The 27,485-nt window shown below is 36.6% G+C and overlaps 2 protein-coding genes across 4 annotated transcripts; both read left to right on the forward strand.

Annotated features, from left to right (window-relative positions):
- Positions 1-423: 423 nt before the first annotated feature.
- LOC123691415 (inositol hexakisphosphate and diphosphoinositol-pentakisphosphate kinase) lies at positions 424-26,808 on the forward strand. 3 transcript variants are annotated; one of them, XM_045635794.1, is made up of 28 exons: positions 424-643; positions 7,071-7,250; positions 7,527-7,667; positions 7,772-7,862; positions 8,195-8,349; positions 8,529-8,616; positions 8,822-9,026; positions 9,304-9,585; positions 9,840-10,028; positions 10,450-10,604; positions 11,745-11,879; positions 12,113-12,344; positions 12,591-12,799; positions 13,664-13,890; positions 14,437-14,573; positions 15,018-15,132; positions 15,766-15,893; positions 16,489-16,603; positions 17,189-17,269; positions 17,401-17,486; positions 19,167-19,278; positions 19,709-19,793; positions 21,389-21,559; positions 22,003-22,134; positions 22,572-22,701; positions 23,479-23,591; positions 24,933-25,036; positions 25,895-26,808. In XM_045635794.1, the coding sequence occupies exons 1-28, from the start codon at positions 539-541 to the stop codon at positions 26,462-26,464; spliced, it is 4,473 nt and encodes a 1,490-aa protein (XP_045491750.1). In that variant the 5' UTR covers positions 424-538; the 3' UTR covers positions 26,465-26,808. The 3 variants fall into 3 exon arrangements, with proteins under 3 accessions (XP_045491750.1, XP_045491749.1, XP_045491751.1); XM_045635793.1 differs by lacking the exon at positions 424-643 and adding an exon at positions 1,077-1,300; XM_045635795.1 differs by lacking the exon at positions 424-643 and adding an exon at positions 1,077-1,300 and having other exon boundaries at positions 10,450-10,535.
- Positions 2,631-6,177, forward strand: LOC123691417 (coatomer subunit beta'-like). Its single transcript, XM_045635796.1, has one exon. The coding sequence runs from the start codon at positions 3,461-3,463 to the stop codon at positions 6,068-6,070; it is 2,610 nt and encodes an 869-aa protein (XP_045491752.1). The 5' UTR covers positions 2,631-3,460; the 3' UTR covers positions 6,071-6,177.
- Positions 26,809-27,485: the final 677 nt, after the last annotated feature.

A 27,485-nucleotide genomic window follows, 5' to 3' on the forward strand; every position in this document is an offset into this window, starting at 1 on the left:
TATAATTTATATTTATGTTTAATTAATAACCACATATTAACCCACGTTTTTTGAAACAGGCTTTTCAACTCATCTTAGGCCGCATTCAGAAAGCTGGAAACTTGTGCACTGGTTCGTTCTCTGTGTTCGTTCTACACAAAGGAAGCAGGTTGAAGCCTGTGGTTGAAGCAGACCAAGAAAAAATATGGCAGCGCCCAGCGCTGACCAGCGCGGGTTGAAGCTTGTCGGCGCCGTTCAGCGTTTATCGGCGCGTGTTAATATATTTTCCTGCGCGGGTTACTGGTAACCAGCGCTGATAACCGCTTTTAAGTTTTCAGCCACGCTTTCTTTCTCTATACGCCCTTACGTAGTAACTAATACTTAATCTGTGGTCTTCACCTGTCCAATCTTTTGACTTTGACTTTAATGTCAATGTCATTTAAAACTTCCATCACAGGAATTTGTTTGATTTTTACGAATTTAAATTTTCAATCCGAAAAAGCTGGCTTATGTTCAAACATTCCACTATTTAAGATATATTTAATAACATATGTAGGTAATGTCATATACTGAATTAGAACATGGCTATCAAGGGTTGCGACAAGCTACTCAACCACAGTTTTATGTTGGCGATGACGGAAATCTTGTGCCTATAAGATCACCTGTAAGTTGAGTACCTATATCGAAACAATGCATGTTGTTTTTTATTAGCTTTCTTTTTGTATGAATACTTTCATTTTATTATTCTTCGATTTTTATGAGTTTTTAGAAAACAGTAATAGAAATTCAATTTCTTTCAAAAATATTTGTTTTAATGTTATTAGAATAACAATAAGTTTTATCTACGACTGTTATGTCACTGTTTACTATGTACATATTCTTGGTCACATATTTAATGTTTAGTTCATACCTTTTGTTCTTCACACATATTAAAATCTAAACTGATAAGGAAGCCACACAAATAAGGCTATAAAATACATAGGAACAGTATGGCAAGTACATTTTATCATAAATTATAATATGTAGAGTGGGGAGAATTATTACAAACAAACAAATAGATCTTATGACAATGACAAGTGAGGTAATGTGTTAATTTGTCACAGTCTTGTTGGTTATCATGTATAGTAGAGCAGTGGACAACCAATCACATTGGAGTAAACTTATCATTTTCATTATAAATAATTTGATAACATTGATATGATTGTGTGTTATGGAGTGGCAGTGGCTTAAGGATTGGTGGCGTTTGAAACGCTGGAGGAGTAAGAAAATAAAAGAACTGAGTGATGATGAGTTTTGTTATTGTGATGAATGTTTAGCTGATGTGAGCAATACTTTTTGTTTGTAATTTTTGGAGTAATTAAGTGGATTCATTCATTAATCCTTCAATAAAACTTTAAATATTTGTCCTTGTTTAATGTTATTAAGTTTTATGTATACTTCTAAAAATTAAGAATATAATGATATTATTGCAACATGTATTACATAAGATAAAGAATTGAAAAAACGCTTTGAATGTAATGGAATAATAATACTTTGTTTTCCACTTCTTTTAAGGTGTGGAGTATCTTATCTCATACAAATTACATTACTCTATCATTTTGAAGCATAACATAATGAGGTGCTTGTTACCTTGATCAAACATTTTGGTAGCTTGGTTTATCCAAATTTACTATAGGGATTTGATCCCGCTTAAAATTGATTTCGTCCAATATTTTGAAAACAAAGGTTATTCCTATAATTGTTTTGGGAAATACAGAACTAAAATATATGATTCTATCGGGACATGGTAGAAACCATGATATGATTTTAAAAATAAAAATAATTCCATTAAAAATGATAAATTTATTTCTATAGAAATTAATAGCTTATAAAAAATAGTTGGTATATTTTCTAGTAGCAGATGACGGACAAAATTTTTAATGTCTCTCATTTACTAAATAAATAAACATACCTAATTGACCAAATTTACGGCTTGATTCGCCTTCAATGGGGCCATGGCTGTAGTTATTTGGATTCAGTGACTATTATGTATGACCCTGATTATGTCATAATAAAGTTTTTTTTGCTTTAGAGTAATCTTGAACTACATAAATTGAAAAAAATCTTATTCGGATTTGGTTTTTACAAAATGTGTGTCACAAAATAATTCTGAAAATATGTATTACTAGCTTCCGCCCGCGACTCCGTCCGCGCGGATGTCGGTCTTCGCGTGGATGGTTTATTTCTCCATTTTGAGTAGGTACCTCTGACAATAAAATCTTATAAATATCTATTGGACCCAATTCCCAAATACGGCTAGGCCTATAATAATACGCAACGTGTGTTCGCGGTTCTACGGAACAACGTCTATGGATAAAACTGAAAAATTAAGATTATTTTTTTTCTACGTATTTTTCCAGGATAAAAAGTATTCTATTTTACGCCCAGGATAATAAGGTATAATTATACCAAGTTTCATCGAAATCGAACCGCTAGTTTTCACGTGATGCCTTCACATACAGACAGACAGACAGACAGACAGACAAAAATTTTTTTAATCACATATTTGGGTTTGGTATCGATCCAGTAACACCCCCTGCTATTTATTTTTTTCAATATTTTCAATGTACAGAATTGACCCTTCTACAGATTTATTATATGTATAGATATAGATATTTATTTTATATCTTCTCTATATGTACTTATACAATTCTGTTTTCACAATGTTACTTACCTGAAAACTCACGATTACGTTACGATTACTCGGAAACGGCTAGACAGATTCTCATGAAATTTTGTATGCGTATTGGGTAGGTCTGAGAATCGGCCAACATCTATTTTTTATACCCGTTTTTTGACAAGAGTACGGTAGAATAAAGTTTGCGGGGCAACTAGTATTATGTAAAACTGTGGAGATCGCGTCGCGTGACCGTGGTTAGGAACGAACGTGAAAATTACTTTAAATTTTGAAATATTGTTATTTTCTTTTCATATATTGAGATTTCCTTTACATTTAGATGTTAAATGATTGAAACTAAGAAATTTATATCCCAAAAAACCTACATATCTAACTGTTTTTTGTCTGATGTAACAAACGCCACTTCTTACTTGCAATCATGGTTTCTATCGTCTAACCTTCAGACGCAAGAGTCTTAGAGCAGCTATATTTATTAAAATAAAACATACATTTTCTGAAATAAAATAAGTAAGTACTATTATGAAATATGGTAAAGGTAATTGGGGTAATATATGGTATATAAATATAATAATATGGACCCCACTCTTTATTGTATGAGTTAACATTGTGCAAGCTCTAACATAAATATCCTTTACATATTAAAGTTTGAATCATGCGTATTACGACCGTCGAAAAGATCGATTGAGCACTAGGACCGCGCGTTAGTCGTCATCTCTCGGTATCCTGCAGAAAAATAAGAAAAACAGTGTTTACAAACTTTAGGCTTCTTCATTTGTCAACTTATATTCAAATTTGATATCTACAATGCCACTGCAACTTGATATCAAGAAAACCCTGTCGGCAAATTCGGATCGCGTTAAATGTGTGGATCAACACCCGACGGAGCCCTGGCTTCTTTGCTCACTATATAGCGGAGCAGTTAATATATGGAACTTCGAGACGATAAAACAAATAAAAACATTCACAGTTTGTGATTTGCCAGTGAGAACAGCGAAGTTTGTTGCAAGAAAGAATTGGGTGATTACAGGCTCAGATGATATGAAATTATCAGTTTACAATTATAATGTTTTAGAAAAAGTATATCATTTTAAAGCGCACTCTGATTACATCAGATGTATTGCTATACATCCAGCAGAGCCCTACGTCTTAAGTTGTGGAGACGACAAGCTGATCAAGTTGTGGAACTGGGATTCTAAATGGACATGCCAACAAATTTTTAAAGGTCATTCTCATTATGTTATGCAGATAGTTTTTAATCCAAAAGATGCTAATACGTTCGCAAGTGCAAGTCTTGACATGTCGGTGAAAGTCTGGCAGCTTCAATATTCCACTGCAAACTTCACTCTAAAAGGTCACGAAAAAGGTGTCAATTGTGTTGATTATCACCAAAGTGGAGACAAGCCCTACTTGGTTACTGGTTCAGATGATCGCCGTGTGAAAATATGGGATTATCAAAACAAAGTTTGTATTCAAACATTAGAAGGTCACGAGCAAAACATATCAGCAGTAGTATTTCACACTGAACTTCCTATTCTCCTAACAGGCTCGGAGGATGGCACAGTTAAAATATGGCAGGTTGGTGTTTTTAAACTTGAACAAACTCTTAACTACAGTTTCGAGCGAGTTTGGAGCATATCATCAATTAACAAATCTAATAATATCGTTATTGGGTTTGATGAAGGTTTTATTATGGTTCAACTAGGAAAAGAAAAACCAGCCATATCAATGGATGTCAATGGACATAAAGTTGTACGTGCTAAACATTATGAGATTCAGCAAGTAAATTTAAAGCCAGTACCAAGAGGTACTGATCTGGAAGATGGCCAAATAGTACCCATCGTTTCCATGAAAGACATGGGTACATGTGAAGTCTATCCACACTCAATTGCTTATAGTCCAAACAATCGGTTCGTCGCTGTGTGTGGCGATGGGGAGTTCATCATATATACAGCTGCAGCATTAAGAACCAAAGCTTTTGGTATAGCACAGGAATTTGTATGGTCCTTTGATAGCTCCGGATATGCTGCTTTGGAAAACTCAACGACAATAAGAATTTTTAAGAGTTTTAAGGAAGTCAAATGTTTCTTGCCAAAATATGGTGCTGAAAATATTTTCGGAGGCTTCATGCTTGGTGTTAAATCGATTAATGACGCAACATTTTCGTTTTATGACTGGGAAAATTTGGATCTTATCCGCAGAATTGATATTCAACCACGTTATGTTTTTTGGTCTGAAAATGCTCAATTCGTATGTTTGGCTAAAAATGAAACATTTTATATGTTGCGTTTTGATGCAAATGCTGTAGCTTGCGCTAGAGAAAATGATGCCGAAATATCTGAAGATGGTATCAATAATGCTTTTAAGGTTATCGATATAATCCAAGAAAACGTAAATTCAGGTTCTTGGGTTGGAGATTGTTTCATTTATACCAATATATACAATAACATTAATTATTATGTAGGCGGAGAAATTGTTAACATCTCAAATGTTGATCATCCTATATATGTACTCGGATATGAACCCAATGAATGTAGATTATATATGAACGATAAAGACCTTAATATTGTGTCCTATTATCTTGCCTCACACGAACTCGAGTTTTACATCGCTGTTATGAGGCGAGATCTGGAGACTGCTGAACATGTCTATTACTATGTCCCTTTCAAGGATCGTTTAAGATTAGCTCAATTTTTGGAAAAACAAGGCCACAAAGAGCTGGCTATGAATATTTCTACCGACCCTGTGCACCGCTTTGAAATTGCTGTTTCTATTGGTGATCTTACTAGTGCAAAGTACCTCGCCGAAGAAGCTACCTTAGCAGAGGGTGCACCATCTAAAGTTTCTGAAGCAAGATGGTCCCGACTAGGTACACTTGCGTCAAAAGCTGGTGAAATAGAATTGACGAAACTCGCCTACATAAATGCGCGCGATTATAGCTCATTATTGATTTTCGCAGTCAGTTCAGGTGACAAAATTTTGTTAGAAGAAGTTGCAAAGAAATCGTCAGAAGATGGGCAGGATAATATTGCATTCATGGCTTATTTTACCCTTAATAAGTTAAACGAATGTCTTGAACTACTAATTGATCAAAATAAATTACCCGAAACTGCTTTCTTTGCTCGGTCCTACGTGCCATCAAAACTGGAAGAGGTATCCAAACTTTGGAAGAAAAATACTCCCAAACAAAAGTATACACGATCTTTTGCAAGTTTCGAAAGATTTGAAAATTTGTTTTCCTATCAAAGAAAGCCAGAAAAGTTAGAAAAGTTACGCAACTTATTCGGTGTCCAGCATAATACAGACTTTAAAACTTTATTAGAAAGTATGATAAAGAATTATGATGAAGTACAACTTTCCGATGGCAAAGGAGACTTAGAGAGAGCAGGGATATATGCACCTGATCACGAGGACTAATTTTTAAAAATGAAATCAAATCTTTTATGATTTACAACCGATTTGATAAAGACGTGTTTCTATAAGGAAAAATTTTTTAGCAAAATAATAAAATGTATTTTTTGAACTTAACTAACTATATTGATAACGTTTATGAAGTCAATTTTTAATCTGAATGTTTTTGTGTATGGAATAAAAAAAAAATAAAGCTTTATTGCACATTTAGTCTTGATTACCTCTCCTTTATCATACAAAACCCATATTGATTTTGCATGAAGGTCGTTGAATGCATATCTACACCTAAAGATAATATGTGCATACTGCATCCACTTCTCGATGCTGCGCAATGCGATTGTGATGTATTGATTTCTGCTTTAACTTTCATCTTTTATAAAATTAGACAACCCTGCAATATGCTGCTTGCGAATTTTATTTTTATATAATTTTAAAAATATTTTTATAGTCTGTTTATGCACTGAATTCTTTCAAATATTTTTATGATATAGGTACATTAAAATCATATAAATCAACAGCATTTATGGACATTAATTATAAAAAATATATTAGAATTTAAAGAACATAAAATTTTAAATTTTACTCAGATCATAAAATGTAAATCGTATGCTTGAACTTGGCTTGACCCGCTGCTGTACGTGTGCCTCGATTACATTACATACTCATTACTGTATTACCTGGTTAGGTTAACTTTGCTGCCCCGGCAGACGTTGTTCTGTCCGATTTTTTCTACAACTGCAGCAAATGTTACGTTTTTTTCTCTCGTTAAGGACCTTACTTTTTATAGCGTTTTTGTTAAAGCGCAGCCTTGACAAAAACTAAAAAAATAGCCGAATTCTCGAGTTTGATCTTTAGCAACACAAATTTCATTTTTATTTATAGATTATGAAAATAATATATTATATATTATTTTCATTTCAGAAATTAACATTTGTTCAGAATTTTTGCCTGAACTCAGTTAGTCAAAGTAAGTGAAATCTTTGTTATTTCTGTTGTATTGTTACAGGGCGAGTTGGATCTGTGCGAATCATTAGACCCCAATGGAGATGGCGGTAAGAAAGTGGTGGTTGGCGTCTGCGCCATGGCCAAGAAGTCGCAATCGAAACCAATGAAGGAGATCCTCACACGCCTCGATGAATTCGAGTATATTAAAATGCTCGTTTTTCCTGAGGAGGTTATACTCAAGGTTCTGTGAATATCTAACAATATGTGGAACAAAATATACTAAGATTGCTTCATTGAGGGCAGCTCTAGTTTTTCTTAGATTATAGTTAAAAGGACATAATAGTATTTTGTTTCACTGCTTTTTACTTATTTCGCTACTAACAATAATCATCTTTCATTTTGAATTTCTGTGTATGTTATATGTACTAATAACTTATACAGGTTTTATATTAACCATTATAGAAATGTTGAATAAAAAGTAATCTCGTAAAGTCGGCTAAAACTTCTTACTTTACAGAAACCTGTCGAAGAGTGGCCTATATGTGACTGTCTGATCTCATTTCATTCTAAAGGATTTCCGCTTGATAAAGCAATACAATACGAAAAACTTCGTAAACCATATGTTATAAACAATCTTCATATGCAATATGATATACAAGTGAGTTTTGATGGCATTTGAATTCAAATAATTTTATACATAATTATTAGTTACTAAATATTAAAAAAAAAACAAAACATAAATGTATATTACCTATTTCTCAGGATCGTAGAAGAGTATACGCCATTTTAGAAAATGAAGGAATAGAAATTCCTCGGTATGCTGTTCTTGATAGAGATTCACCAGATCCAAAACGTTAGTAAAACATATTTCATTACCAATAATTAAAAAGTTTCCAAAGCCCTACCCTTTATCCTTTCAATTATCCCTCCATTTTTCCGATCCAAAATACCATTTTGGTTTAATTTTTACAGAGACTTGGAATGGTGTGTAAGGTAACACGTCTTCAAATTTGCTATAAAATAATATGTCGAGCTTTCTTCTATTCTAGAAGATAAAAGAAAAGAGTAATGAATGGTATTAATGCTCATGATGAATTGTAAACATTTTTAGATTGAATCTGATTCACGTAGTATTCAGTTAATTTTTCGTTAAAAAATAATTGTGGTATGTTTATCTTTCGGTAGACCACGAGTTAGTGGAATCGGAGGATCATGTGGAAGTAAACGGTGTTGTATTCAACAAGCCGTTCGTGGAAAAGCCGGTGTCGGCTGAGGACCACAATATTTACATTTACTACCCGACTTCCGCGGGCGGAGGTAGCCAGCGTTTGTTTAGAAAGGTATTTTGTCAAATCGCATAAATATGTACGCTTGAATATATTTTAGTAAAAGCGCAGTCTTCAATGGCAGATGAAGAACTATGGATGATATGTTTATGATGCTTTTTACTATTTGTTAAGAATATTGTGTGCACGATTTTTGAGTATCTTTAGGGGGTGATGCAAATGATGTTTTTCAGATCGGTAGTCGTAGCAGCATATATTCGCCAGAATCGCGAGTCCGTAAAACTGGATCATTCATTTATGAAGATTTTATGCCTACTGATGGTAAGTCATCTATGAAAGAAAAAGTGCAATGAATATAAATTTACAAATTCTGCATGATCGACTCAATCAGAGTTTATTTCTTGGTTTCCCTAAAGCTTCGTTTGTTTATGTGACTTGTGTAAACTGTAATTTATTACAATTGATTTTTCATGTTTATTTTCAGATTTTTTGATATTCGTTAGTAATTCAAAATTTGGTATTTTAGGAACAGACGTAAAAGTGTATACAGTAGGGCCAGACTACGCCCACGCAGAAGCGCGTAAGAGCCCAGCTCTCGACGGTAAAGTTGAGAGGGACTCAGAGGGCAAAGAGATTCGCTATCCAGTCATATTGTCCAACCAGGAAAAACTTATTTCGAGGAAAGTCTGTCTGGCCTTCAAACAAACTGTTTGTGGATTCGATTTGCTAAGGTAAACAAGTGCTTATTTGAGCAATATACATTATTTCCAGCTTTAATAAATGTTAATAATTTCTCCCGTGTCTATATTTGTCTCAAATGTAAAACAATTTTCTTGTCAAAGAAAGGTGTTTAATCCATTGTCTATTCTAGTCTGTTTATAAAATACCGTGCGTACCAAGGTTACAGCGCAACACTGTAAAGCTAATGTACACGCAAAATGTTCATAAAGAGACAAGTAACCGACTGAAGGAAGAATAAAATGGGAATTGATATAATTTTCCTTTCAGAGCTAACGGAAAGTCTTTTGTGTGTGACGTGAACGGATTTTCTTTTGTGAAAAATTCAAATAAATATTACGATGACTGCGCTAAAATTCTTGGTAATATGATCTTACGGGAATTGGCGCCAACGTTGCACATACCGTGGTCAGTCCCGTTCCAATTAGATGATCCGCCCATAGTGCCCACTACGTTTGGGAAAATGATGGAGTTGCGTTGTGTTGTCGCCGTGATCAGACATGGAGATAGAACACCTAAGCAGAAAATGAAAGTTGAAGTTCGACACCCTAGGTGAGTTATAACAAATTTCGTGCGAGTAATTTATTTAGAAATAATCTGTGTTTTATTTTCTGCTTAATACTATCCTTAAAAACATAAAAATGTCGCTCTAAACGTTACTAACTTTTTTTTGGAATAATTTGCCGTTATCAGTAAGGTACAAGTAACGTCTTTGATTGTTATGTAATAAAAAATTTCCTTGTACTCAAATCAAATTTAAAGAGTCAATATCAGATATGTTATATAAACTTTGCAAATGGTTTTAGGTTTTTTGAAATATTTGAGAAGTATGATGGGTTCAAGCGAGGTCATGTAAAATTAAAAAAGCCCAAGCAACTGCAGGAAATTCTTGACATCGCTCGCGCACTTTTAGCGGACATACATACAAGACACGCTGATCCAGAAATCGAAGAAAAGCAAGGGAAATTGGAACAACTGAAAAGCGTACTAGAGATGTGAGTATTGCTTTAATTTCGTTAATTAATTCGTCAAATCTATAAAAACAGAGTTAAATATTTTAGTGCAACAATAGCGCAATGTTTACAATTATTCTGTAGAAGTTTAATAAAAAATTATAATTGTAAAGAAAAGTTATAATTCTCGTCACAACCAGAATCATTTTCATGATTTAGGCTTTTGTTTTGTATAAAGATTTTTTTGAAAACAACAATTTCAAAAAATCTTGCACATGTTGCGCGGTGTTAAAACTGAAAGAATATAATAAATTCGATTGCTCTGGCGGGATCACGGGTAGAGTTGGTCAGGCATTCGCCCCTGATTGATGTGAAAGTGAAAGAAAAAAAATTAAATTAAAAAATTATTTTGTGGGCAAAGGTTTCCAGCACTCCACAGATTAACAAAACGTATTGTACCCAGGTACGGGCACTTCTCGGGCATCAACCGCAAGGTGCAGATGAAGTACCAGCCGCGCGGGCGGCCGCGGGGCTCGTCGTCGGACGACGGTAACGCCCCCGCCACCCCCGCAGCCCCCGCCACACCCGCAACACCCGCAACACCTGCATCCGCTGACGGTCCGCATGCACTGCTAGTGCCATAGAGGATGGACTGGGCGTAGACCATAGACTATTATAGATCGAGTCATAGATTTTGAGTTATGACCATAGAGAAATTTGGAAATGTTTGCTTTTTTGAGGATTTTGTGATTCGTAATGTTGATAGTTACGCAAAATCTTTAAAAGTAATTTACCAACTATTTTTGAGTTTCAGCCAACTTCAAAAAGTAGTGGATCTCATTAATTTTTTGAGCATAATTTTTGCTCTATAAATGCTAACTTATGCTCAGTCCATTCTCTATGTTTTTTTAGCTACGATATTTACACGTCGAAAATCGAAATAATGAATAAAAATTTAATTTGGATTTTTATTGAGAGAATTAAATTACGTTTGATGTTAGTTGTTGTGAATACTGTTACAGGATTGGTGTAAATATTCTAAATAGATATTTCATTATGCATTACGATTAACACTATTGTTGTTAAAAATTGTAGGCAGGCAAAATCAGACTTAGAGCGATCCGATATCGGGAGATATCATAGGTCTTTACGTTTGGCTAACTTGACTTCAAAGAAGTTTTTCCATTCCTTATAAAAAAATTGTTTATTGTAGGTTAATAGAGCTCATTGGCACAATTGAAACTAATAAGCATGTCTTTTCTTAAACCGCTGTATACATAATATAGAAAACGCAAGATTGCATGTTTGGCTGTTTTTTTCCTAGGTGATGTTAGTTTTAGGTAATCAAGTGTTATTTTCAAAGGATAGGATGATTCATGATCATCTTAAAAATGACTTAAAAGCTATCTGGGTATTTGCTTTTACTACCTATTAGCGATTAAGAAGCCCATATAGAAGCCAAGAATCGCCTTATTCTATCGTCAAGCACAGCTAGTATAGAAACTCAACAAGGGTAATTTTTTTTAGATATCTAATTAACTGTTTTGTCTTCAATGCTTATTACAACAATTACCTATGGCAATTTCACTTTGACAAATACAATTTCTTTGCACGAGCGAGCTTATCTACAAGATTTTTAATGATAGACATGCACTAGGCTTCAAAATCGATTATCTTACCAGTCTTTCTCTTATAAATGTATTGTATATTACATATTTTATGGTTTGTTAGCGTATTTAATTGATATATATTGTATAGTAGGGTGTGCCGGTGAACCTTCATTGGTGCTGATATTGAAGTGGGGCGGAGAACTGACACCTGCGGGGAGAATACAGGCTGAAGAGCTGGGCAGGATGTTCCGGTGTATGTACCCTGGTGGCCAGGGTCGGCATGGTGAGTCGATGTGTCAGTATTGAAAAAGTCTCAGTGGATCTTCTTTTAAGGAGGTTATTCAATGTGGCTAATGGCTATTTTTGCTTGTAAGCGTTTCCTAAAGGTGATTATTTTTTCTTCTTGAAATTTAAATCTATTGTATCACAGAGATTGTTTTCACAATATTTGTGAAGAAATATTTTAAATATATTTTTTCCTGTAAGTTTATAATTCCTTTTTTATGTAATATCCAGGCGAAGCGGGTACTCAAGGTTTGGGGCTACTCCGTCTACACTCAACATTCCGTCACGATCTCAAAATATACGCCTCAGATGAAGGTCGAGTGCAGATGACAGCTGCTGCCTTTGCCAAGGGTCTGCTAGCGCTGGAGGGAGAACTTACGCCCATTTTGGTACAAATGGTCAAATCCGCCAACACGAATGGATTATTGGATAATGACTGTGATTCTTCTAAAGTACAAAATATGTAAGGACATATTTTATGTTTGAAGTAATAAATAATGTTTTTTGGTCAATAATAATATAATGGTACCAATTTATTGTCTATATTGGCTTTTCCCCTTGTTTTTCATGAAATTTAATTATGTCTATTTCTTTATTATATGATCAATTGATGCGTTTGTAAGGAAACGGTTTAAACTGCAATAAGTAATGTCCATTTGTGCCGGAAGTGGCAAACCTCGCTAAGGTCGTTTGTACAATGACTTTGCAGGGCCAAAGCGCGGCTACACGAAGCGATGCAAGCGGACCGCGAGTTCACGGCGGAGGACCGCGCGCGCATCAACCCGTGCGCGTCGCTCAGCATCAACGCGGCGATGGACTTCGTGAAGAACCCCGTGCGGTGCTGCGCGCACGTGCACGCGCTCATACAGCAGCTCGTGCGCATCGTGCTCACCAAGCGGGACGACCCCAAGACCAAGGGTGCGTACACACAGAACCCCGTGCGGTGCTGCGCGCACGTGCACGCGCTCATACAGCAGCTCGTGCGCATCGTGCTCACCAAGCGGGACGACCCCAAGACCAAGGGTGCGTACACACAGAACCCCGTGCGGTGCTGCGCGCACGTGCACGCGCTCATACAGCAGCTCGTGCGCATCGTGCTCACCAAGCGGGACGACCCCAAGACTAAGGGTATATTTATTTATTTATTTGAACATTATTATTCATTGTAACCAAAACATACATTGAATATAATAACAATAGTTACTTACAAAAAAAAAAAAAACGGAAATAAATACTATGTGCGGCTTCATGCAATGAAGTACATGAAACATAGGTCTAGAACAGTATTTGTTTTACTAGCAAATATATCAATTGTGGAGGAAGGAAGGTGAAATTCCTCCATCGGAAAAGGAAGGATCCTCGACCAGTCTACTCGACTGGCCGGCCGTTAAGGCCCCGATGAATTTCGCTTGCGCGATTCAGAGCGAGGTGTCACTACTGAATCAGAGGCCAGCAGACGATTTAGCAAACATAGGGCCGACTGTGTCGGGGCGCTGCCGGCCGCCTGCATCCGCACAGAGGCCTCGGCGAACAGTGGCCGGCGGCGCAGCGTAGTATACCAGCATAGCTCTTTAAGAATATAATGACTTAATTGATTTAATTCTTGATTATGATTATATGAAGAAAAAAAATATGTAACAGAAGATATTCTATTAGAGCCCCCGGCTAAATTCTCTTGGTACGCGCGTAAAAAATCATTCAGATCCGATCAGTTGATTTTGCGTGAAAGAGTATCAAACATTCGTACTTTCCTACAAACATTCACATCATTTTATTTTATAGATACGGTACTCTACCACGGAGAAACGTGGGAGTTAATGGGACGGCGCTGGGGCAAAATAGAGAAGGATTTCTGTACTAAAAATAAATCTTTTGACATATCCAAGATCCCTGATATTTACGATTGCATCAAGTACGACCTGCAACACAATCAGCACACGTTGCAATTCGATCTTGCTGAGGAGTTATATATGTACGCCAAGTACTTGGCCGATATAGTTATACCACAGGTTAGTTAATAGTGTTTCTCACTTTTGCATATTTTTATTTTATACTTTTGCTATTGATGTACAACATATAAATAACTAGGTTTCCGCCCGCGCAGTCAAAGAAAAACCGGCATAGTTCCCGTTCCCTTGGGATTTCCGGGATTGTGTCATTTTCCCGGGATAAAAAGTAGCCTATGTCCTTTCTCGGGTATCAAAATATCTCCATACCAAATTTCATGAAAATTGGTTCAGTGGTTGAGGCGTGATTGAGTTACAGACAGACAGAGTTACTTTCGCATATTTTATAATATTAGTATGGATTACACACAATCACGCAAAAAAGTTGTCAGAAGCGAAACTCTGCTTCCGAGTCTAATAGGCAGAGTTTTGTAATATATTAGACTCTGAATATTTCTGCCACGAAATAAGGTGTCTATTTCTATGAATGTTTTTCACACCGCCGTTCGGACATTTTTACGACCATTTAATAATAGATTGTGAATCTACTATGTACTTCAATGTTGTTTGCTAAATTAATAATGTTCTACGTAATTTCATTTCATTCAGGAATATGGGTTAACAATGCAAGAGAAGTTGACAATAAGTCAGGGTATATGCACACCTTTGTTGAAGAAAATTAGAGCCGATCTTCAGAGAAATATTGAAGAGTCCGGAGAAGAGAATGTTAACAGATTGAATCCCAGGTATATTTAATTTTTTCTTCCTGATAATAACCTATTAAATCTAATATTTTATCATACAAAACAGTCAAGTTTTCAAATTTCTAAATGGTCAATTGTCTTAATTTATGTATCAAATTTTGTTACATTTTTCCATTTCAGGTAATAAATTTACCTTTTTTATCTTTGTACCCATTTGATACATTATTGACACTAAAATTCGAGAATTATCACATCACAAACATAAAATTGGTCTTTCGAGTTGGAAATCACTTATTCATTTATTCAAGTCAAAGAACTAATACACTTTATGTTATTGCATTTAAATCAATGAGCTAGAAACCACTTTTTATTCACTCAAGTAAATCAACTGCGAAACTAAGTATTGAAGCGTTCAAACCAACGAACTACCAACCTTAAAGCACTAAACCATTAAAACCAATGAACTAATAAACTCATAACATAAAGGTACAGCCACGGCGTGTCGAGCCCGGGGCGGCACGTGCGCACGCGGCTGTACTTCACCAGCGAGTCCCACGTGCACTCGCTGCTCACCGTGCTGCGGTTCGGCGGCCTGCTCGATGTGAGTACTGTGAACTGAACATTCATCATCATCATCAGCCCATTACGATCCCACACCTGGGACACGGACCTTCCGTAAAGCCCGTAATCCACCAAAAAATCAATTTATTTCCTCACGGCACGGCACACAGACGGCGGGAGTATAAGGCCTGGCTGTTAACCCTCGTCGTTCAGGGTGATAAACGGCCACGGTTGGGTTTTAGTGGGTATCACTTCGCAGCGAGTCTCACATACCCCCTTGGAGAGTAAACTGCCGAGGGGGATGCGTAAAGGCATTTCCCAACGTTAAAAAAGGCACGTTCGCCTTGTTACGTAGACCGCGAATTATGCGGAGCTCTTGTTACACAACCACTCGCACCCGACTCCGCGCTGCACTGAGTGCATGCGGCAATTATTCAACTTAGAGTACACGAAGGATGAAATAACTGGAGCTATTAGATTTTTAGAAATTTGCAATTTTGTATCACTGGATTACACGTGTAGACCACGCGACTACTGTAGTGTTAATTTCGAAATAAGGTGCGCCATTTTGATCTAACTACTGTAGTGAGGCGGCTACTGTCGGTCTTACTGATAATTAAATAATAATAAAAATTAAAAAAGACCTTATTCTATTTATCTAAAAACTTCACAGGTAGTGAAAGATGAGCAATGGCGCCGCGCTATGGAGTACGTGTCTATGGTGTCAGAGCTGAACTACATGTCACAAATCGTTGTGATGCTGTACGAGGATCCCACTAAGGACCCCTGTTCAGAGGAGAGGTAACCAAACCAAAGTTTTATTCAATAATAATAAAATAACTGTATTAATACGGGTAAAATGATATTTAAAATTCTAGTATTCATTTATTAGAATTAACTCGAAGGTGTAAGATAAATTCCTGTGTTTATTTTATTTGCGTCATAGCAAAAATAATTATCCCCGGACATTTTTTTGAGGATTGTCTTTTTGACAAAAAGACAACATTTTGAACTATGGTGGATAGGTGGAGATTCCGTCTAGAGTCTAGACGGAATATCCAAAGCCATAACTTAATGTAATCTCAAATATTTTACAATATTTGTTATGCAATATTGTAAAATTGTATTGTAAAAAAAATCGTTAAAATAGCTGTCTAGTGTGTTGCATTCCGTACAAGTAGCCATCTCCTATTTCACGCAACAAGTCATATCTTTGAATAATATTGATTTTTCCAATTTTAATATTTGTCCAAATCATCCTTACACTATAGTTACAGACGCACAGTTATATTTTCTACATTCCGTCTTTATCTTTTTAGTTATTTTTCCTCGTAAAGTCTTTATGGATTTGGTTATTTTTACTCGTAGTCTTTATATTTATTTTTACTTGGTACAGATTCCACGTGGAGCTTCACTTCAGTCCGGGTGTGAACTGCTGCGTGCAAAAGAACCTGCCGCCCGGACCCGGCTTCCGACCACATTCCAGGAACCATTCTACTGCCAATAATGAGGTATTCGATCATTTCTTATTATACAAGTATTTTTAAGCATAAGGAAAGGTTGTTCATGTTACATGTATTCAAGTTATATGTGAAGAAAGGGCTAAAAATTCTATGGTCTCTTTCTCTATGGTATAATCTGTGGTTTCGTCTTTATGGCTTTGTTTATTATATACTAGCTTCCGCCCGCGACTCCGTCCGCGCGGAAAAATTAAGAAAAGTTAAGATTTTTTTTTTCTACGTATTTTTCCGGGATAAAAAGTATCCTATTTTATGCCCAGGATAATAAAGTATAATTATACCAAGTTTCATCGAAATCGAACCGTTAGTTTTCACGTGATGTCTGAACATACAGACAGACAGACAGACAAAAATTTTTTTAATCACATATTTGGGTTTGGTATCGATCCAGTAACACCCCCTGCTATTTATTTTTTCAATATTTTCAATGTACAGAATTGACCCTTCTACAGATTTATTATATGTATAGATTTATCAAGTGTATAGCGAATTTCATTTTATCATGACCAGGTTTTTTCAGTCCATAATTTATCCGTATTTCGATTTCCGAACCTAAGTTTTTTTTATTATATTCAGGCATCTTCTCCTGACGATGTGAAATGTATCGAAGAAGAGGCAGAAGACGATCAAATGGCGAGCCAGGAAACTTTACAACCTGTGAGTGTGAAATATACCTTATGCATCTATTAATAAGATTCATATTTGACCTATCATGTAGTATGAATTTGCAAAATTAACTCGTAAGAGAAAGAAAATAAATTATTGATCTCTATATTTTCATGTTTCAGGACGTCATCGACGAATTGGATAGCACTTTTACGCCAACTAAATCCTCAAAATCAAAACTTCGACCGTCGGATCCAATACCTATTTGGTAATATTTTTAATTTAGTATTATTTATTTATTTAAAAATACAGATATATTTTCCTGAATGTTATCGTCGCACCATTGCTAAATAACATTCATTCACAAAAATCCCAGAATGAGTGCGTCGTTATTCAGATCATAGAATTTTTAAATACCACTTTATCTGTGGTGAACACATACAAGTGTGAAGTGGTGGCGACCACTCGCTACAGAAGTGTCCGCGTCAAAATATATAAAAAAGAGTCTGATGTCGTGTGGTCATTGTGGCCCGACCACAGAACAGTAAAAACAAATAGAAGTGTGATGTGGGCGTGGCCCACGTGTCACTAGTAAGATAAGATCACCTTACTTGGTCTCAGTTATGCGCAGAAATATATTCGAGTCGGTTGTCAGCTGTCAAACCCTTTTTCCATATTTATTCATTAATTAGGGCGTGTTGTTCGGTATTAGAGTGGAAAAATGATAGCAGACGAAATAATATCAGCAATGGAGGCATTTCATACCATCGGTAAGTCTTATTTTAATTTATTTTAAATATATTTTATGTTATAACTTCGCTTGTCGTAATTTGTCAAAAATTTATAAAAATATTAAGTCAAAATGAACCTCAATACATAAGAAATTAGTAATAATATAGATTGAAAACAGCAAACAAGACTTTCTGGAATATTATTGCAATAAACAAACGAATGTCGGTTTAGTGATGGTTGTAGCTTTTATCGACAGTATCGATACTTTAGAAAAGACAAACATTATAAATATTAAATTTTATTTTATTTTTCCTTAGCTTTCATTTATCCAATTTATTTATAGATTTCCCAAAGAGGCTAATTTAAAAGAGAAATGGATAAATGCAACGTGACGAGTTAACTGGATGCCGAACAGCACTAAGAAGTCTAACTAAGGCCGCCGATACATCAAACCTACGGCAGTTCCAAGATTTAAAATAATTCATATTTTCTGTTTGTATTTTTTTAAATATAGACTTATACTATTCTATTCCGCTTTTTATTTAATAATAATAATATGAAAAGACATACTTAGTAGTAATAAACATACTCCAAAATGTGGCACATTGTACTATACTCATATAATAGAAAGAAAAAAAAATGCACAAAAAAATATTTATTTGTGAATTATCGATAACAAGGCTGACATCCCTTAGAGTATAGCATCAGATTAAAATCAAGTTAATGTCATTAATGTAGAGTGACACAAATTTCAACCTTATTTCTATGTGTTGAGGTTCAAAGTTATATCTATCGAAAACTAATGCCCTCTGTTGTGGAGTAGCTGAATGTTTTTCGAATTTGGAATTTCGGAGCAAAGAGAAACAAAACAGCTATTATGCCTAGGGATGTTATATTAAAATAAACCGTAACAGGGTGCGTTAGGGTACATATTGAAATGCTGAATTTATAACCTAAGTCAGTTTTTACTCAAATTAAGCTGTCCAATCAAAGGCATAGTTTACTTGTAGTGTACTACATAACTATCGGTTTAAATGTGTGGGTTTGGCGACACTGGTTTTCATACTAATTATGACATTATAGCACTTCTATTTGTTTTTACTGTTCTGTGGGCCCGACCCTTAAAGTTGTGTGAATTATATTGAATAAATTAATCTTGTGTACATTTTGCGTAAAAAAAGGACATAATATTTTCTTATTTATTTGTATACAACAGTAATCTGCACTACACGGTGAGCGGGCACGAGGCGTCGACTCTCGCGGCGCGCCTCAACGAGGAGCTGCGCGCGCGGAGCCACACGCACACCGACACGCGCCCCATCGCACAGGTACGCACACACACACACACACACACACACACACACACGGAGAGTATTGGAGTTTCGGAGTTGCGTACAATTTAGATTTTTTACAACCATGATGATGATGAAACATGAGGATTAATAATAGCCTAAGTTACTTTTTATTCTGATGTAAAAAAATAGTAAATGAGCCGCTTTCCCTCCGGTGTAAAATAGTACTCCTAGCGCAGCAGTCCCAGAGATAACCCGGAACAGACGGACAAACATTTAAAAAATAACTGTTTCTGTATATGTACCGTGTATCTAGAAAAAGCGGTTATTTTAATATTACAAATAGTACTCCAATTTTATTATTGGAGATATTGCCAATTTATGTCGTCATAATACACCCCTAATTTGTCTCAGTTAATATGTTGCTTATAAAAAAGAGCAAAAAAATTTCTTAATAATTCTACAGAGCGAAGAAAAAGTAACGAAAGACGGTGAGGAGCCGCAACCGCGTGCCCGAAGCTACGACCAGCACAAGCAGGCACACGACAATGGTAAGACTTGACCGACGTGTTAAGGCCAGTACTAACAGATTTATTTAAATAAATAATGTTTAATAACATTGCTTCCCCTTATTAGTAATTTATAGATTCCAGTGATCATCCTTTAGTTAGAAATTCCTATTTAATAATGAAGTACAAAGAAGAGATCTCTATTTTTTTATAATAATAGTTATTTGTAATTTTTTATATTTTGTCTTTTTCTTAAAGCGATGGATATATTAAAGAAAAGTGATGTTACTACTGGCCTTAACGACATTAAGGGTGGTGTGACTAAAATGATATTTGTATTTTAGCTAGACAGACTAAACGACTCAGAACAGTCGGAAAGTTTGGTGGTATGTGCTAAAATCGATCACGATTCAAACGTACCTTATCTTAAATACAGGACAAATGTAAATATTGTTGTGTTACTCCATAGTCATTTTATGAATTTGTTGGGAACACCACTGTAAAGGCAAATTTCTTAATTTGGATCTCGAAAATTGGATTCTGAAACTCAAACTGGGATACAGATTATGTTAAATTGTCAGTATGTCTCCGTAAAGAAGGTATTTAGAGTGACTTCAAATATTAATGGCAACACTTAATATTTTCAATATTTGGGTTATCGGAAATAAATTCTATCTTATAAGTAATTTACTCTAATTATTTACACTAATCCCATTAAATGATATGTATATTAAAAGCTATATTATATAAAACTGTCTACAAGTAATAAGTATTTCGGTGAAGGCATGCATGTCCTTGTAGATTGTGATGTTTTGTACTCATTTCATCGTTATACCTTTATTAATTTGTATAAATGGACTTTAAGTATGTTGAAAAAAATGTTGTGACGTAAGATTTATGGAGTCATTCTCACTTGTGTTTTGTTCCGTCAAGGTCTTAAAGTCCATATATTACTGTAGACCTAAGTAATTACATAATCATGGTCATCGTTTATGATTTGATTTGTGTATTTGGAGTGTGTAGAGACTTGGCTGCGGCGACTATCCGCTATCTACTCTAGCTAGCTCACTCTGGCCGGCGATATTGTGTGTTGCGTTGCATTCTCGCTCCTCGTACTTAACGCGTGTGCTTGTTTGACGATCGTTGACTGACCGCATGACAATAACATTTATTTTAAAATTAAATAAAATAAATTAAAATAAATATTAAATGCCGCAAACCTGAGTCCCTCGCGATATTAGTCCACCGTTCACGTCCCCGTGAACGCGGGGGTAGTGACGCGAAGCGAAGCTCTCGTTTGCCCGTCAATCTGTCGTCACATAACACACGTCGGGCTACAGATCTCTCACGTACCGCTACGAACATCGGCACGCTTCCGAGCACCTATATATTTATTTTTATACGATCCGTGTAGTCTATTTACGTTTATTTATTTTATGTAATATATCGTCACCCTCGTATGTACGTATACCCTAACGTATCGTCCGCCACCCCTACCCCCCGATACACGCTCGTGGCGATACGTGCGGGGCGCGGGTCGCGGGGCGCGGGGCGGGGGCTCCGCCCCGGGGCCGGGCGGGCTCGCCCCGCGGCCGGGCGGGCTCGCCCCGCGGCCGGCTGTAGCGTGCGCGGCGCAGGGCGGCGCCAGCGGCACAGCATCGCCGGCCAGATGAGCTACCTCAAGATGCTGGGGCTGGCGCGCGGCAAGCTGGCGGGCGCGGCCGGCCTCTTCAGCACGGCCGTCATCTCGGGCTCCAGCTCGGCGCCCAACCTGCGCGTCATGATCCCCTCCGCGGCCAACAACAACAGTGAGTCCCTGGCCAGTACTACCAGCTCTACCCGCGTGGGGAAAACGTGGCGTATTCGATAGCATTGAGCGTCTTAAATTTACCCTTTTTTATAGTCGAGTTATTACTTTGATTTTAATTTGAATCTATCGAGCTTTTAGCGTTGAAATTTCTATTACTATTCAGGTACTTATCGCCTCTTCTGCTTCATTTCATTAAGTTTATTATGTGCCTCAGACACAATTGTGTTTAAACGTTCCACGTTAGTAATTAAAAAAAAAAGTTCGAAACGCAATTAAACAGGCATCAGAATTAGTTATTAAAATTTCCATACCATAATGCATTACGACTCCCCTACATACCGACTAAAGCGGTTAATTAGAAATCGTAACCTCTTTGCGTCCATTATAAAAAAGAAAAAAAAATTGGAACGTTATAAATTGACATTGTAACACGTAACGCAGCGGCGCTGGAGGGGTTCGGCGGCGTGCCGGCGATCCGTCCGCTGGAGACGCTGCACAACGCGCTGTCGCTGCGCCAGCTCGACGCCTTCCTCGAGCGGCTCACGTGCGCGCCCGCGCCGCCGCCCGCACACAGTGAGCTCTCTTATAATACTAGCATACGCCCGCGGCTTCGCCCGCTTTGTCTATAACCTAATAAATTATATACTAAATCCTTTCTCGAGAATCGCTCTTACTATTAAAAAAACAGCATCAAAATCCGTTGCGTAGTTTTAAAGATTTAAGCATACTTTATTTTACTATGGAGTGATATATATTTTTTTTGACCCCCAAAAAAAGTAATATCTTATAATATGTTATATATCGAAATTACAGTCCAAATTTTTAAATTACATAATATGAGGTCGACATACTCTTATAGACATTTCTTACAAAAGTATTTATTATGATTTAACTTGATAAATTAAATTATTAAGGATCAATTTCACTCATTTCAAATTGGAATCTATGTATTATCTCTCAACCGCTATTTACACATCAATTTGAATTGATACAAATATCGCCAACTGCAGGTGTAGGCTGGAGCGGGCCATCGTCCCTCATGTCGTCATCGGGTGAACTAACCTCGGGCCTCTCCTCCGCCGGGCCCTCCTCGCCAAACTCCAACTACGCGGGCTCCGAACAGAAGAATAACTCGGAGAGGTATTATATACAATAGAGATAGAGAAATGGAAATTTTGAGTTGCTTTCTTTTGAAGTGTGATTATTTTTTTAACCGACTTCAAAAAAAGACGATGTTTGTTCAAGTTTGAGGCGAGTGCATCCTCTACTGGAGGTGTAAGAATGTGAACGAGAGTGAAGAAAAATATTTTTGATTGATAATTTTTAATTCAAAGATTAATAATTGAAATTCAAGTGAGATTAGAATATATGTATTGCTAACGTTACCTTCGCTCCGTTCACATTGAATAGATGAATGTCTTATGTCTTATACGAATGTCAACTCTTTTCCGCTTTAATATGTTTTTCGATGACTGAGTGTTAAAAAAACGCGGAAAACTTATTTAAGGTAATCTGAATCACTTCACAATTTTGATTGTGCCGTATTGTTACATTCGCTAATTTCCAGCTTTTTAAACTCATATCATATTTTTGTTTATTTTGTTTATAAATGTTGTATACATCTAGCTGTACACTAGACACAACTAAGCAATTGTGGTCGACGACCGAATAATATTATAATTAAGGTGCACTTTGCACATTGTGAACGTTCCATCATAATTATGTTATTGTGGTAACACCGCTTTAGCTAACAAAAATCGTGCTGTGATCTTGCACTTTTGAACGTCTCAATATTAACATTTGTTAACGAATCCTGAATTAAACATTGGTAATGGTTGGATTTTACACTAACTAAAAGATCACAGCGCGTCGACTACAATGCCTCCAGTATGGGAGATTTGCATTTTAACATTCCAGTAGCAATTGGAGTAAAAATGTGCCGAGCAAGCTCCCCCAGTGGGACGGCGAGGCGGCGACCTTGTGCGCGTTCGAGGGCCTGCGCCCCGCGCCCCTCGCCGACAGGCTCACAGGTATCACACGCACGCACCGACACGCGTGCACACACGCAAGCACACACGCGCATACGCACGCAGGCACACACGCACGCACACACGCATACGACACGCCTGCACACACGCACGCACACACGCATACGACACGCCTGCACACACGCACGCACACACGCATACAAATGCATATTCATGCACACGTACACCCACACAAACGCACGCACACACATTCATACGCACGCACACACGTGGACATATACGCACATGCACATACGCAATGCACGTGCACACACGGATACATACGGAAACATGGCGGACGCACATACACACACATATGAAAATACACACGCACACAAGTCAAACATACCAAAATAGAAAAGATTCAAAAAGAGACCCTTAAAATATTTCTATCTATGATAACGCACTTTAAATGTTTTTTCACATGTACCTAATCCTACAATTTTTATCAAAAATACCGAATAAAAATTCATATAATTTGAGATTATATGTCGGTAGTTTTTCCTCATATGCATTTCTCAAATGACTTACATAAACAAGCAACACATAAACAGAGTCGTTATAAATATTATTCAAAATACCAAAAGTTGCATGTAAAAATGGCATTGCAATACTTTTACAAGGATAATAATTTTGAAATACACAAAAATATGATCACACACACAGCACAACATCGTCGCTTCCACTCGGCGTTGTCTGTTATCAGATATAATTTGCTCTTGCATGATTAATAGATGCACTTGCATTGAATATTAAGATTAAAAGCATGCAAAATCCATATAATCATGATAATAATTATTATAAGATTACCATGTGCATGATAATGGCTGCAATAAACCAGTATTTTCTAGAACTTTTCAATGCGCTGCATGTGATTAAATATAATTTAATTTAATGAATGTTTTTACAATTATAGTTGTTTAGACTCGCGTAAATTGCGTGTCTAAACCTAATTTCATGTCGGATATAGTCATAATTAAGCAATTATTAGTTTAGGTACCTAGTTTTATGTCGATAATGATAAAAATATTTATTCTTTACATCAAATTTCACTCCTATAAATACATTCCAATACATAACTTTTGCTTAAAATCTGAACATTATTACAGAAGCATGTCTCTTCCACATAAATTCTTTTATTTTCTTGCACTTTTTTACATCATATTTTAAAAGCCACATTTCTTAAAATCTTAAATTTTCTCAAAATACCCTCAAATGTTCCATTTTCCTGCATTTGCACATAAAGAATCGTACCTAAACCTACGTATAAAGTATCCCTTGTCCCTATAAGGACTAATTATCGACCCTAAAAGTTCGAGAAAATAAGTTAAGTGCGTTTTAAAGGTTCTTCTATTAGCGGCGACGTGACGCCGGTGTCGGCGACCTCCGAGCTCGAGTTCAACAGCAACGAGGCCACCGCCGGCTCCATCACTGATCACGATATTATGGTACGTTGGATTAAGCGGGTTCTACACTTTCTTTTTTGATAATAATATTGTGATAGGTACGATCGAATTAGGCAGATTGTACACTTGCGATTTATTTCAAACTAGCTGTTACCCGCAGCTTCGCCTGCGTGGAAAAGATAAATAAACATAATACAAATTTTCATGCCCTATTTTATCCCCTTGGGAGTAGAATTGGTCAAAATCCTTTCTTAGGGTACGCCTCCGTCCTAACATGCATGCGTCCTGCATGCCATATTTCAGCCCAGTCCGTCCAGTGGTTTGGGCTGTGCGTTGAGAGATCACTATATCAGTCACCTTTGAGTTTTATGAAGAATTTGAATCGTATGTTGATGTTAGGTGCTAGATTGCTATATGCTCAGTAAATAATGTTAAATGAAAACATTATTTACAGGTTTTTCAGGTGTTGTAACAGGTAATCACAAAAATTAATTTCAAAAAATATTTGTATGGAATAGGTAGCGGATTCCAAAAAACACGCAAGCATGGTAAAGCTATATTTTGTGATCGTCAGTTACATTTGTATGATTTTTATGTGCTATTTCACATAATTATTCTGAATCAAAAGTTGTGAGTAGCGTAGGGCAGTGTAGAGCACGCTTAATACCTAGTATTAGAAAATATGTTTTAATTAGTCGAGTGTATGTAGACGTCTGAAATGTTGGGGTATTGGGTAAATAAATTGTATAACTGTAAAATTATTTCTCATTATTTTTATGAAAGTTGGTGGTTTCGTCAACAAATACATTATTTGTTGAACAACATATTAATTATTTACTTGAGTTTAGAGTCTATCGATTATCATTCACGACTCCTCTGAAATAAACATTATAATTTCAGAGCGCTGAAGGTGAGGATGACGAAGAGACACTATCAGTGGACGCTTGCAGTTCGCCCGTCAAGATCATACGTAACGACCTCAGCCCGGCGCCCAGCAACCCCGCCCTACGGCTCAGCGCCACCCTCACCAGCACCTCCCTGGAACTGTACGGCCTCACCCCGCAACAAACGAAGGAAGCCTTCTACAAGGACATCCCGTCCAGCAGCAAAAACTTCAAAAAGGACGACACCAAGAAATGCAACAAGGACCGCATCCAATGCCTCTCCAACCTCGACTCGCTGAACTTGAGCACGCTCAAGTGCAAACTGAACAACGATCCATCCAACCCCAGACGGTACAGCGACAGCAGCGCGCAGAAGAGCAACGCGGCTCAAACGGTCGCAGGCAGTCGGTTCACCACCACCCTCGTGTCCGAGGACTGCCTCAGGGCCAGCGCTTCCGGTGAGAGCAAATCCAATAATAACATTGCCGACACCGTGTCACATGAACCCTCCACACTCAAACCCCTAGTGACTAAAGCTAAGAACACTAACGTCAAACCGGGCTTTAATATAACAGATAGCGATTGACCCGTGCGATTTTCGCAGATGACAATTCTAGATGATTATGTAACTTCACGTATACTAATATTGAATTGTGTATGATTTATTTTCGCTTTATACTGACTATGTTGACACAATTATTTAATCTTTTTTTATATAGAGAAGAAACTGTAATTGTTAATAGAGCTGTGAAATTTTCAGATTGTGAACATCTACCTGACTCAAAGGATCCATTAATAGATTAAGTGCAAGCTACGTAGTGTATTGTTATTAACTTATCACACCATTTACTGCATTTGTCACAAAGTGAATATTTGCAAGGATGTAGTTTTAATAAGTGATTTATAGAAATATACAATGCTTTTTAAAAATCTGAGTTTTATTTATTACCCCTACTTCTATACCAATATTAAAAATTAAATATATGTATAAGTCCAAAACGATTGAATCGATTTTGAAGTTAGATATAGATTTAACCTTGGTGAGAGCCGCCGCTCCGTTGTAAAAGCTGTTGAAAAAATGTTAATAAATATCCCAGCAAATGTTATTTGTTTGAACATTTACAATACATGTTAAAATCATAAGAACAACAGAAACCGTGAACATCGTCAGAAACTGTTTTTATGCCCTTCGACTTCGTCAATAAGTTATGAGACTTTCAAGACAATCTCTCTTCCAGGTTCATCTCTTATTTATAGTAGGATCTAGCAACAACCTCCCCCCGGTTGCAATGTTGCAATGGGCATGCGTCGCATTTTATCTTATCTGTGCTATAAGATGTTGCTTGATACCAAATTTCAAGATTCTGAGATCACTGGAAGTACACTGGAGGTCTTGAGTTAAAACTCAAAAACTCCCTTGCGAATTTCGAAATTTCCGAAAATTTTCAGCATTTACGACTGTATCTTCTAATTGCGATGACATAGAGGTTTAATTTTATAACAGATATTATAGACGAGTTTTTGGTGTGAATATCAATTATTTAATACCTGTAAGGCGTTCATGAGTAAAAAAAAGGGTTGTAAGTTTAATTTTTTTTAGTAATCTA

Source organism: Colias croceus, chromosome 4 (genome assembly GCF_905220415.1).
Source record: "Colias croceus chromosome 4, ilColCroc2.1".
Lineage (NCBI taxonomy): Eukaryota > Metazoa > Arthropoda > Insecta > Lepidoptera > Pieridae > Colias > Colias croceus.

Excerpts from the sequence above, each read along its gene's own strand:
- LOC123691415 (XM_045635793.1), top strand. The coding sequence starts at position 1,190 with ATGGAGTGGCAGTGGCTTAAGGATTGGTGGCGTTTGAAACGCTGGAGG. Across the intron at positions 9,027-9,303 it reads TGTGGATTCGATTTGCTAAG|AGCTAACGGAAAGTCTTTTG; the intron begins GTAAACAAGTGC and ends TTTTCCTTTCAG. Across the intron at positions 19,279-19,708 it reads ACACGCGCCCCATCGCACAG|AGCGAAGAAAAAGTAACGAA; the intron begins GTACGCACACAC and ends ATAATTCTACAG.
- LOC123691417 (XM_045635796.1), top strand. The coding sequence starts at position 3,461 with ATGCCACTGCAACTTGATATCAAGAAAACCCTGTCGGCAAATTCGGAT.